The sequence below is a fragment of the Hypanus sabinus genome, chromosome 1 (assembly GCF_030144855.1).
Source record: "Hypanus sabinus isolate sHypSab1 chromosome 1, sHypSab1.hap1, whole genome shotgun sequence".
NCBI classification, from domain to species: domain Eukaryota; kingdom Metazoa; phylum Chordata; class Chondrichthyes; order Myliobatiformes; family Dasyatidae; genus Hypanus; species Hypanus sabinus.
The window spans coordinates 200,545,921-200,559,159 of NC_082706.1; the positions used below are offsets into that span (position 1 = coordinate 200,545,921).

At 41.7% G+C, this 13,239-nt stretch overlaps 1 protein-coding gene across 1 annotated transcript in view; it reads right to left on the reverse strand.

Annotated features, from left to right (window-relative positions):
- Positions 1 to 12,312, reverse strand: part of LOC132401844 (exostosin-1-like) — a 143,271-nt gene extending 130,959 nt beyond the window's left edge. Inside the window, exon 1 of the mRNA XM_059984112.1 lies at positions 10,774 to 12,312. Coding sequence (XP_059840095.1) covers positions 10,774 to 11,726 — 953 coding nt within the window. The 5' untranslated portion in view covers positions 11,727 to 12,312. The remainder of the gene's footprint in view (positions 1 to 10,773) is intronic.
- Between the last annotated feature and the right edge of the window lie 927 nt (positions 12,313 to 13,239).

Genomic DNA, 13,239 nt, shown 5'->3' on the forward strand with positions numbered 1-13,239 from the left:
GAAGAAGCTTTCATTTTCAGCTGAAAGTTTCAATATACATCTGGAAGCAGAATACTACAGAAAATGCAAAGACAGTGCTATACTGCTTACACAGATTTGAAATACCAAAGTTCCAAAGTACATCTGGAAGCAGAATACTACAGAAAATACAAAGACAGTGCTATACTGCTTACACAGATTTGAAATACCATGATCACTTTGCATTAAAGTGGACTTTTGGTCCAATTGTGTTTTCTTGTAAAAAATAATGTATAGTTAATGTTTTATGTGAACGCCGCTTACATGTTACTATACAGGTGGCCCCCGTTTTTCGAACGTTTGCTTTATGACAGTTCACTGTTACGAAAGACCTACATTGGTACGCGTTTTCGCTAACCAAAGAGGATTTACCAAAAAAAGACGCTCGATTTATACGCGTTTACCCTGAGAAAGACTACTATGACCAAGTGCGAGCAGTTGTGTGCGCATGCGTGTACGCGCCGATTTTTTTTTTCCAAATCAATTTTGGCTCGCTGTCTTCCCGATTTTGATAAATGAAACTACACTGTACATAAAATATTTCAAATTTATATAGGCTGTATATTATTCTTATCATTCCTGCTTTTACTATATGCTAGTGTTATTTTAGGTTTTACATTATTTGGTATGATTTGGTAGGTTAATTTTTGGGTCTGGGAACGCTCAAAAAATTTTCCCATATAAATTAATGGTAATTGCTTCTTCACTTTACAACATTTCAGCTTACAAATGGTTTCGTAGGAACACTCTACCGTCAGATAGCAGGGGAAACCTGTATGTCTGTGACACTGCTGCAAGCTAATTTTTCACAGGTCATTCATATGACTGTAAATCCTGAACTAGTAAATAACTGCCCATCATGCAACCTTTGATAGCATCTTCATTTAGTCAGTACAAATATATTAGAAAAATTCTCAATTCCCTGAGAGTAACAAAATCCCCACTTAATGCATCTTTATATATTAAAATTATATAGAACTTTAAATTTATGTGGAAGAAAATTTTCAAACAAATTCTATAGACTAGTTTGTCAAGGAAAAACGCTCAAGACACCTGATAATTATACCAGGAAATGGGGCTGATGATGTCTGGCTCCAGCAATTGTGCTGATTTTGCATGTTAGGTACCTGGTCATGGGAGTGAGCCCAATAGCTTTATGAATAAAAATGAATATATAGCCATTATCCATAATGTTGCAATTATTAACCCTCTTGTGATCTGATTAACCCTCATGAAAATGTAATTTCAACAGGCAGCCTTAATCCAACAGGTATGAACCATTCATGACTCACTTTCAAGGACTCTTCATCTCATATTCTCGATATTTATTACTTTTTTTATTATATTTATTTATATTTATTTTCGTACAGGCAGTCCCCGAGTTACGACCTTATGAACAACTTGTACTTACGAATCACCTGCCACAAAGCCTGTTATATAAAAAATTCATCGGCTCAAGGAAGGAGAACACCGTCCGCCATTTTAAGTCGGATCACATTGCTGTTAACACTGCGTAGAGTGTGTCCTATTTAACCTGTCTTAGTGCAGGTGGACTTTAGGACCTGCAGAGCTCAGGACCCGTGCTCACAGCTGTTGCTGAGTCTGCAGTGTTTCTGTTCCATTGACAGACGTGGTAAGCAAGTTAAACAAGTTAGGATCGGTAATTCCCATCTCGTGTTTATTTCAATCTGTGATGAAGAATTTGTTGCAAGTAAGGGTTGGCTTAAGCATTTCAAAGTGAGGGCAAATTTACATAATATTAAAGGTGAAGCAGCAAGTGCTGATTTAAGTGCTGCGAATGATTTTCCTGAAACGTTGAAAAAAATTGAGGGAGGTTATTTGCCTGACCAAATATTTAATGTAGATGAGACTGGCTCACGTCTGAAAGGACCTACATTTTGAAAAAGGAAAAAGAGTGCACCAGGGCATAATGTATCAAAGGACAGACTAACCTGTTCCGACATACGTACAAATCTGACTTAAAGACAGACTTATGAACGGATCTCGATCGTAACCCAGGGACTGCCTGGACTTGCACAGTTTGTCCACCCATTGGTGCAGTGATTCTGTTAGGGATATTGGATCCATGGAGCATGCCCACAAGAAAAGGAAACTCAGTTGTACATGGTGATATATGTACTTTGTTAATAAATTTACTTTGAACTAGCTACAGTGAAAGTTCTGGGCACATCTTCATCAAACATTTAATACTGTCGATATATTTTGTGGATTTTTTTTATTTTTTAAAAAAAGAACTTTGCTACTACCAAAGATTCAAAGTACATTTATTATCAAAGTATGTATACAGAATACAACTGAGACTCATCTACCCCCAGCCAGCCATGAAGCAAAGTAACACCAAGGAACCCATTCAAGAAAACATCAAAAACACAACCTGTGAAAATAAGCAAGCCGCACAAATGTTAAACCAGTAGTATTCATATTACTTCGTGCAGCCACCCCACTGCTGACCACAGGGCAAAGAAGTCTTCACTGAAGCACCCCAAACTGCATCGATCACCCCAATCAAATGCTCAGAAACAGCTGTAATGCCCTGGAAAAGGTTTCGCTGGTAGTGCAATGGTTTCTCTGAAGCAGCAGTGTTTGGGTTATGACTAGAGATAGCGGGGGCTTTGGAATGTGCGCCGTCCAATGAGGGGAGTGTTTTCTTGCTTGTGTGCCTGAGAGCAAGGTATTTGTGGTCTTTTGTTCGGTGGAAGATGCTGGAACGGAAAAGTCATGCAGAATGGAGTGGATCTGGAATGGGGCTGGGAGCCGACGACACCTGGGGAAATCGATGGAAAACTAGCAGATGGGAAAACCATGAGCTCCAACTTGCACATTAGACTGTTTCATTAAAAGGGCCGTTTTTCTTTTTGTTTTCTTTACTAACCTTATAGTCAAATTAAGAATGATAAAGCTCAATTGTTTAATTGCATATGGTGTACTGACTGATATTTTGTGGTACTGATTTGTAACAGGGTAACACCTCATGCAGCATCCACACAAATGAGATTTCACAAGTCTGGTGGGGCCAGAGACTGTTTTCCCCTAGACTAATGCTGCCGGCCGAATCTGATGGTTACAGAGCAAAAGAAAAAAAGCAGAATCCAGGAATACATGCAACATGAACCTCCCCCAAAACAAGTCCACAGCCTCCGTGATTAATCCTCATTAGGGGATAGTAAACAACTACTTATAATTAGTGGTAGTAGTAATGGGAATCATAAGGCACCGTCACGAACACATAGAAGGACGTGTTTGTAAACTACTTACAGTATTTTACTAGGCTGATATTTCAGATAGGCAGGCTGGCTTTGGCAGAATGATGGGAGAAGCCAGTGTAGCATCTTCAAACAGGTGTAATTGGAAGTGCCAAATACAAAGGTAGATTGGTAGTATGGGATTACTCTGCTATTGGCTGAGTTAACTATTGGATTTGATGGGAAGATAAATGGGTAGGTGAATGACGCTCATTAAGTGTTTTAGTTTATGGATAAAGTAAATGAATGTGGGTGCTCAAGCATGTGTGTTGGTCCCTATGCACAGAGTTTGCTCCCCAACTTTATTATAAGCACTACTCCATTTTGGAGACAAATTCAAGACTTACAATTTCTCAGATCCTGGTAATCATTAATCATTAGATTACTGTGCAAGTATATTCTCATCTTGTACATGTTTTCATCACCATGCCAGAACAAGTGCTGGTATTAGTCCAGACTCAGGGCAAACGCAAGACAACGTGCTTTTAATGCTCAATTACTCATTAGTATCTGCTTTATTGCAACTAAATATTCCGTGTTGGACTCAGTGCCAATCTAGGTAAACCAGGGTTTCAACAAGAAGTGGTTATGCTTTCTTAAACCGAATACATTGTTGCCTACATTAAAAAAGGGGAGTATGAATGAAATTAAAATCTTTCATAAAGCAGTTGAATACTAACTCCACACTTTTCAAAGACCATCTACACAGAAACAGAAAACCTACAGCACAATACAGGCCCTTCGGCCCACAATGCTGTGCCAAACATGTATTTACTTTAGAAATTACCTAGGGTCACCCATAGCCCTCTATTTTACTAGGCTTCTGGATAGGTACATGAAGCTTTTTAAAAGACCCTACCATTGCCGGCAGCCCATTCCACACACTCTCCACTCTCTGAGTAAAACACTTACCCCTGACATCCCCTCTGTACTTACTTCCAAGCACCTTAAAACTGTGCCCTCTCGTGTTACCCATTTCAGCCCTGGGAAGAAGCCTCTGACTATCTACACGATCAATGCCTCTCGTCATCTTATACACCTTATTGTGGTGATGCAACACATGTAAAAGAAAGCAGATTTAATACATTATCCTTGGAAAAAGTAAATATCTTCGCTTGTTTAGGCAAACTAAGCTTTTACAAATTTACCTTACAGAACTGGCAACCATAATCAGAATACATTTTTAGGATTGGAAGTATTCAATAATTTGTGGTGAAGCATTTTGGAAAGAGCATCAGTAACCTTCAAATGCTTAAAATTTAATAATTTTAAAATGAACTTGTACAGATCATCATAAACACGACAAATTCTGCAAATGCTAGAAACCAAAACAACACACACAAAATGCTGCATGAACTCAGCAAGTCAGACAGGATCTATGGAAATCAATAAACAATCATTGATTCAGGCTGAGACCCTTCTTCCAGTCCAGTTCTGCTTCATCTGCTGAGTTTCTCCAGCATTTTGTGCATGTTGCCTAATAAAGAAAATGCAGTTAATAGACAATTAACCAATTGCTATACTTTTAAATATTTGGCAATGTGTCTACAAGTTTCCTGTTCCAAAAGGATTCCATATACTTCATGGTAAATCTACCTTCATTCCAATTACCATTTACACTGAGAGCTTTAACGATGTTAGTTTGACAAGCAGATGTACTGTAGAGAGCATTCTAACTGGCTGCATCCCTGTCTGGTGTGTGTGGGGGTGGGGAGGGGGAGGTGAGGTGAGTGGTTATTGGACAGGATCAAAATAAGCTGCAGAGGGTTGTAAAGTTAGTCAGCTCCATCTTGGGTACAAACCTGCAAAATACCCAGGGAATCTTCAAGGAGCAGTGTCTCAGAAAGGCAGCATCCATTATTAAGGACCCCCCAGCAAAGGGCATGCCCTTTTCTCATTGTTACCATCAGGCAGGAGGCATAGAAGCCTGAAAGCACACACTCAGTGATTCAGGAATGTCTTCCCCTCTGCCATCTGATTCCCAAATAGACATTGAACCTGTGAACACTACCTTACTTTTTCCAAAATATATCACTTTGGTTTTTGCACAACTTTTAATCTCCAATATACATACACTGTAATTGATATACTTATTTATTTATTTTTCTTCTATATTATGTATTGCATTGAACTCTGCTGCTAACTTAAATTTCATGACAAGTGCCGGATATGATAAACCTGATTCTGAGATGTAGCAACTGGTTGCTTTACTTTTCTTAAAGGAAGGCTCGCATGATATCCGATCATCAGACACCGTTTTCATATAATTGAAAACAAAATATTACACCTTTTGCAGTGGCTCTGCATTCTTTCCACACTTCTTCCTTTGCAAGATTTCTGGGCCCCCACAAAACTATACACAACTAAAATCACCGTATCCTACTACAGCCAAAAATAAATAAATAGATGATTTAGTTAGCCTGTTCAATTCAAGCTATAAATCTGCATCAATTGTCCTTCAGATCAACTAACTAACTTTAGATGAATGTGCAGATTACGCTTACAGCTTCATCATTTCACTTATAAACAAAACTGGGGAAGAGATACAAGAGAACTTGTGTGTGGCTTTCTCAGGTGTGACAGAGGCTGATAGAGGTTTGTAAGACTGAACAGCCAGTAACCTTTCCCCAGGCTTGAAATGTCTAATACCAGAGGGCATGCATTTAAGCAATGGGATTAAGTCCAGAGGTAATGTACAGGACAATTGTTTTTCATACACAAAATGAGGAGTGCTTGGAATGTACTGCCTGTGCTGTGGTGCAAAGAGGCTTTTGGATAGGTATATGAATGTGCAAAAAGTGGAAGGATATTGTGTAGTCAGAACCAATTAGTGTAGTTGGGTATTTGATTATTAACATAGTTCAGGACAACATTGTAGGCTGAAGGGCCTGTTTTAGGGGCATACTATGAATCACTGGGGGAACAGATGGCAATGCACTTGATGGATAAAAAGGTTTGCCCAAAACAAATGTATCTTGACATGTAAAATTGAACTAAAGAAAATGTTGGTGTGGTCTCCAGAACTTCTGAAATAAAATCTAGAATTATTTCCAAGAGTAACCATCAAAAATAAAAAAAACTTCAAGTCTGAAACACAAAAGAATTAACTTAAGAGGGCAAGTAGGCAAATGATCTTCCAGCTGAAACTCACTCAGAGATGACACTGACATCACTTTCATTCCTTCTCCCAAACCCACTCTCAATCCAAGGCACTTAAACAACTTATTCATCTAATCGAACAGATTCTGAAATTAATGATACTCATTAACCTCCTCTATGTTTAACAAGCAGTTAAATCCAATGCCTTCATGAAATCAGCCTAGTCGAAAAATGGTCTGTACTAATGAAATAGTTGATGTGTTGTCACTCTACAAAGAAAGGAAACCAATTATGAACAAGGTCCTACAAAGATACAATTGACAGATGATCTACTTCTCGCAATGCTGAAACTTGAACAACTTTCCTGCTCTTTACTGCTCGACATGGGATTTTATTTCCACCAGACAGAAGACACCAGGCTCAGATTCTTGTTTCATGTGAAAGTTGACATCTTTGATATCATAACTGTCCTCAGGCACCACAATGTTAACAATCTGATGCATTCACATCTCTGTAGTGAGGCCAGACTTCAATCTTTAGACATGAAATAAAATTGATATTTCTGAGCAAAGTGCCATTTTGATCCCAGCTCAAATCTTTTCACACACCTTCTCCCTGCTGAGGTAGGAAATACACAGGTAAAGACACCTGAACAAAGAAGCTTCGATAACTGAACAAAAAAGCAGATTTACTTTGCTAAAAGATAATCTTAGTCAATCACATCCTCTGAACATTCCCAAAAGCATGTTGCTTACCTCTCAGTCACTGAAGCAGCAATTCAGGAATGAGAACCAGAACCAGAACCAACCATCTCCAACTTACCTAGGCAATTGATAGCAATTAAACATGACTGAAATCAGCTATTTTAGTACAGACCAACAGTACAGAGAACAGAACAAATTTGGAGCTATATTAATATGCAGGCCTCAGCTACTTTACTGGGCAATTGGACAAAATGAAAGGGCAAATGACACAATAATGTCCATGTAAATAAATGCACAAGTATTTGACATTGCTAGCAGCTGTGCTACTTGGAACCTTAACTGCACAACTTAACTCCACTTTCAAACAAGATCATGGGACAAATACATTTTGTTCATCTGTAACAATTACATGATGCAAGTAAAATGCTACATTAGTCAAGTAAATACAAGACACTTCTGCAAGGTATTAACTCACTTCAGCCCTCCTGAACAATGTGGTGTCGATTTAATACTTTAATTAGACTTATTCTGATTAATCTATACTAGACCGAATAAAACACAATTACTTGGTTGTCTTGATCATGCAGCAACCAGTAGCAAGATTAACAAGCATAATAATTATTTTTAGTCTGTTGCACAGATCTCTCAAATTGTAGTCATCCAATTATAGTAATATTAAACACTCTCAAATAAGGACTGTGATGTACTTTGTATGATCATTGAATTATTTACCCCCAAAACAGCACCTTAATTTCACAATATTAAGTCAGTACTACGAATGCAGATCCAGTTCCCTGCAGCTAATGCCATCTAATGTTACTGAAGTGTGCATGTACATTTTCTCAATAAATCATTTGCAGCCTTGACATTTTGAATATAATCTACAAACTTCAGATTCAAGCACTAGAATTAAGCTTTTTGGTAAAACTTGTTTTAAAGTGCAAAGTAGAAATGGTTAGTTTTGGGGTGTTAGATTAAACGAAGTTCATGTTCAGAAAGAAATGCACAATAAAGAAAATGTAAAATGCAAAGCTTTCCTAGACTCAGCTACCGGTTACAGCAGGGCTGAGGTGGTGGGTTTACTGGCAAGCCAGTAATTACAAATAAATCAAGTCAGAGCACTTTGATGTCAAAATACTAAAGCTTTGTTACAGCCTAAATTCATTAACCACTCAGGTTAATTTGACGAAGTGCCACAGTGAAACATTTGTAGGAGAATCCAATCTGTTAAATGGGCCTGTGAGCCTATAAAGGGATCACATAATGAGGAGACAGCACACATTGCTGTTCACTTGTCAGCCTATGGACGTCTATTCAAAAATTTAACAGAGTCAGCGAAACCCTTTTCCAATTTTGCAGCTTCAGCAAACCGGGTATATACATGCTACACAATGAATAAATATTGGGAGTCAATCAAGCATCTTCAAATATAAAATTAAAACAAGGTCATAAAGAACATAGACTCATCCCAATAACCACTGAATTTGCAAGAACCAAATGTTTAACCTTTAATCGTTAGCATTCTTCATGAACAACTATTAATTTCAAAAAGCACTAAGTGTTGAAAGGCATAGTGTTTGAGGTTACAGTGGGAGGGGTTAGTATCCCATAGCAACAGAAAACAACCCTGAGATATAACTGTAAAATTACTACTGTATACTAAGTAACAGTGAGGCTTTCTTTTTGCCACCTAATTCTAGCAATCTAAAGGGTACACTTTGTATTTAAAATGTATTTTAACTGCTGGATAGCCACTGAATAAAGTAAATTTATCATCACAGCACATACATGGCACCTAGCTAATCACATATGCCTCAGACTTTTACACAGTACTATATTTGTCAACATGGAACGGAGAAAAAGTTTGGAAATCTGGTGACAGTGAAGGATGTTGGGAATGGGTAGAGTGCCACAGGAGAGCTGGCAGAGGAGGAGTGCTGGGGCAGGGTTTAGAATGGGTGCAGGTATACCCAGCCCTGAAACACCAGGCAACATCATCTGATTCCAAACAATTGGTTTATTGATCATCACAGAATGTCTCTCTGGTGCTTCCCACTCCCTCCCCCTCGCAACCATGAATCCCCTTTTCCTGTCCCCTTCCCACTCTCAGTCCACAATAGAGACCCACATCAGAATCAGGTTTATCACTCACATATGTCATGAAATGTGTTTTTTGTAGCAGCAATACAGAGCAACACATAAGACTACTACAGTACCATGTAACCCAGAGATTAATTTTCTACACACTAGGAAACATTTCCAGTAATTAGTTGTGAATTGAAATAATTTGAATGCCTCATAAATGGTTGAAGAAATGCAAAGAATAAGGTCATTTTGCATGCCATCTGCAGTGACAGCTAGAAGGCATTCATAAAACAGTCATATCATTTATCAACAGAAGAATTCAGAAGCAACATCTCTTAAAAAATGCAGCTTTTCATCTACCAGGCAAACAGCAAAATCACAAGCTTACATTTAATGTCACAAGACTCAAAAAATTTATCTGATGAAAGTCATCATCTATCAAAAAGTTGAAATACTTTTCTTACTGAAAATTTAACTGACTAAATATAATTCAAATAGAAAAAAACTGCTGAATCCCTCAAGTGGAAGGAAAAGATATCCAAGGAGCATGCTAAAATTCTGCTTTTGGATAACTTAATCAGGGTTGGCAAAAATGACACCCTTGTGAATGTATGGGGTTAAAGAGGGTATTCCTAGAAATGAGCAACAGTACTGAACTAGAATCCAAACAAGGTACAAAATGTAATCATTAAGTAAATCTCTGGAACCCCATTTCTGAAATTTCAACTGAAGTTGATAATTCTGTCCAAATTGAAATGCTATTCTGATACGATGGGCTTCAGAATAGTCATAGAAAAGTCCAGCACAGAAACAGACCCTTGGCCCATCTAGTCCATGCCAAATCATTTAAGCTATCTACAGTACTCCCATGGGCCTACACCAAGACCACACCCCTATTGTCCAAGTACCTATCCAAACTCCTCTTAAACACTGAAATCTAGCGGCGTGCACCACCCGTGCTGGCAGCTTGTTCCACACTCTCACCACCCTCTGACTGAAGTCTCCTCTCATGTTTCCTTAAACTTTTCACCTTTCACCCTTAACCCATGACATCTGGTTGCAGCCTCACCCAACATCAGTGGAAAAAGCCTGCAAATTACCCCTTCTATACCCCACAAAATTTTGTACACCTCTATCAAATCTCTTCTCAATCTTCTACTTTCTACTAAAGAATACAGTCCTAACTCAGGTCCTCCAGACCTCGCAACATCCTTGCAGATTTTCCCTGTACTCTTTCAATCTTATTTACATTGTTCCTGGCAAGAAACATTTCTGTGAGCTTCTCAGTCTTGACAGGCGACAAAATGGGCAACTAACGTACAAAGTGCCATAGAATATCATTGCCCTACTACAAACTGCATCTGAAAACGCTAGGTCATAAAACATCACTGCCTCGAGAGAAAGAAAACTTGTTCTCTCAGTTTACACTTTAATCTACTTTTGTTTAGACTCTTGCTTTACACTTGCAACGTATCATATTGCAACACCTCTCCCTCACCAACGAAGAAACGTGATGCAGAGCATAAGAGCGCATTTTTGTTACTCGATTTCAATTTGAACACCAACCTCCCTCGCGGGCAAAACTTTGCAAAGCTAACGTTTACCTTTCATACTCATCGTTGTCCTTGTCACAGCGGACGTCCTTGTGTTTTTGCCAGTCTTTTCCATGTTTACAGGTGGTTAAGAGGACAATGTCCTCTGCATTGTGGACATGATACAGAGCATTCCTGGTATCAGACCCAATTCCAGTCAAATACCTTTTCCCTTTAAACACCAGTAAGTACTTTGTCAAGGGAGGGATGTTCCTGAAAAACATATAGCTCTTTTCTCCCCCCGTCCTTGGGTGATCTTTCGAAAAGAGCGGGATAGAAACGTCAAAATTGCTCCTGAAGTTCTCTGTGCTGATGCTGGCTTTGGCTAACATCGCCTGACCGATATCAAACCCCAAGTCCTCGTTGTAATCGGGCCAGGTCCCGGAATAAAGATTAAAAATCAAATGGTTCCTGCCATTGTTCCACAAGTGCAGACTCTGAACTTTGCTCTTCAGGTTGTGAACATACTGAGGCGAAAGCTGATCCCGGTCTAGAGTGTCCAAACTTAGAACGAACAGACACGCTTGTCTCGGGTCCGAAGTGTAAAACTTAGAGCTCTCGATGGCCGCCAGGATGTTCTGATAACTCTCGGACATCTTCTCCCCCTTCTGCTGCGGGTAAATGTAGACCTTGAAACCATTCCTATGGCATAGGGAGAAGTCGAAGCAGGAGAGCATGCGGCACTTTTTGCCCTTGTACACACTACTGTGGATCTCCCTCTTGTGCTGGGGTGATCCCCGCTGCGCGAACTCCTCATCCTCCTGCTCTTGCTCGCCGCCCACCCAGAAGCTCTGCAGTGGGTCAGCCGCCAGCGCCAGAGCCAGCGAGCCGGGCTCGGCCGCCCCTCGCCGGCTCTGCGCCCTAGCCGCGGGCGGCTGACCCCCAAGATGCCTTCCAGCCAGGTAGCCGAGCAGGAGCACACAGGCGCCGGCCGCCAGTAAGAGGTAGCGCTTTTTGGCCTGCATGGGTCCAGTGGCAGGGGGCTCGTCGCCCAGCAGCGCCGGGTGAAGAGAAGAAACGCGAGCCCGATCCTCGGCGATCACCTCCAGTCCGCCATCTTCCCCCCGCCGCACGGCCGCGCACTGATTGAAGAAACTTGAACACTCGCTCCCAGCTCCTGCGATTCCAGCGCATGTGGGCGATTTTTTAAAATAGTACTCTCCTCCTCCTCCTCCCACCGCCGCCGCCGCCGCCGCCGCCGCTAACTCATGGAGAGGGGCAGCAGCAGAGTCCGACCGCCTCAGCGGCGAGGGGCCGCGCTCCGGCTCGGCGGCTTCCCGCCGCCCATCGAGCTGGCTCGGGCAGCCGCGCGCCCTCGACGTCGGTGCGGCGCTCGCGGACTCCGGTGGCGGTACCGCTGCCGTCCCCCGCCAGAGAGGGAACGCCGCTTCTCATCGACAGCGAGCGAGTACCCAGAGCCGCCGCCACCGCCGGCGGGAGGCGCACCGGAGCCGGTTACTGCGACGCCGTCTTCCCTCCCCGGGGGGCTGCGTGCGATCTGCCCGAGCACCGGCGCCTCAGCACCGCTTCCATCCTCACTCCGAACCCCCCCATCACACCGCTCACCTCCCCGTGCCCGCGGGCTTGCGTCATTTCCTCGCCCGCTGACTCCCGTCCAATCATCGGCGCGGTGGGCGGGGCCGCGGCGGAGCCCATTCATGGCAAGCGCCGACTCGCTCGGTCGCCCGAGTTTTCCGAGATGTGACAAAGAGGAAGTCGTGACTCACACAGGTCTTCAAGCCCTCACCAGTGATTGGCCAGCTCTTCTTTGTTAACACTTCCACGCCGAAAGAAACCTCACGCCAACGAGAGATGTTGGAGATCCAAGCCAGGCGCACAAAATGCTGCAGGAACTCAGCAGGCCAGGCAGCATCTATGGAAAAGAGTGAACAGTCGACGTCTCAGTCCCCAGGAAGGGTCTCGGCCCGAAACCGTCCACTGTTTATTCATATCCATGGATGCAGTCTGCCCTGCTGAGTTCCTCCAGCATTTTGTGTGTATGCTCGCGTTTACTATCAGCACACTTGGGGTTCCCCATTCAATCTAGCTGTTCAGTATTATTCCCGGCGTGACATATTTTCATTGCTTATTGTTAAGGGGACGCTTTATCTGCTGTTTAGTTTCTGAAAAGGATGTGACTCACTTTTCCTGGAAACTGAAGTTTCGGCGGGGTTTCAACCATACCTATTTCTGTCGGAGGGAAAGGTGTTCACAAATCCCAGTCTCTGCTGTCTTCATGGTGCCTTGGCATCGTTTTTTTTTTGTCGCGGAGGAGAACTTCTCCATGCCTTAATGTATTATCCATGCTGTTAACTTGGTTTCCCGTAGAAGCTGTGTAAGCTAGTGCGTGGAAGTCTCCCTTTATGGTTTATGCAGGGTCGATATGCATTATTAGTATTTAATTAATGCATGTGAATTCTGTGTTGAATCAAGATGCAGACTGCCGTCAAACTTCCAGATTAATTAACCCATTGTAAA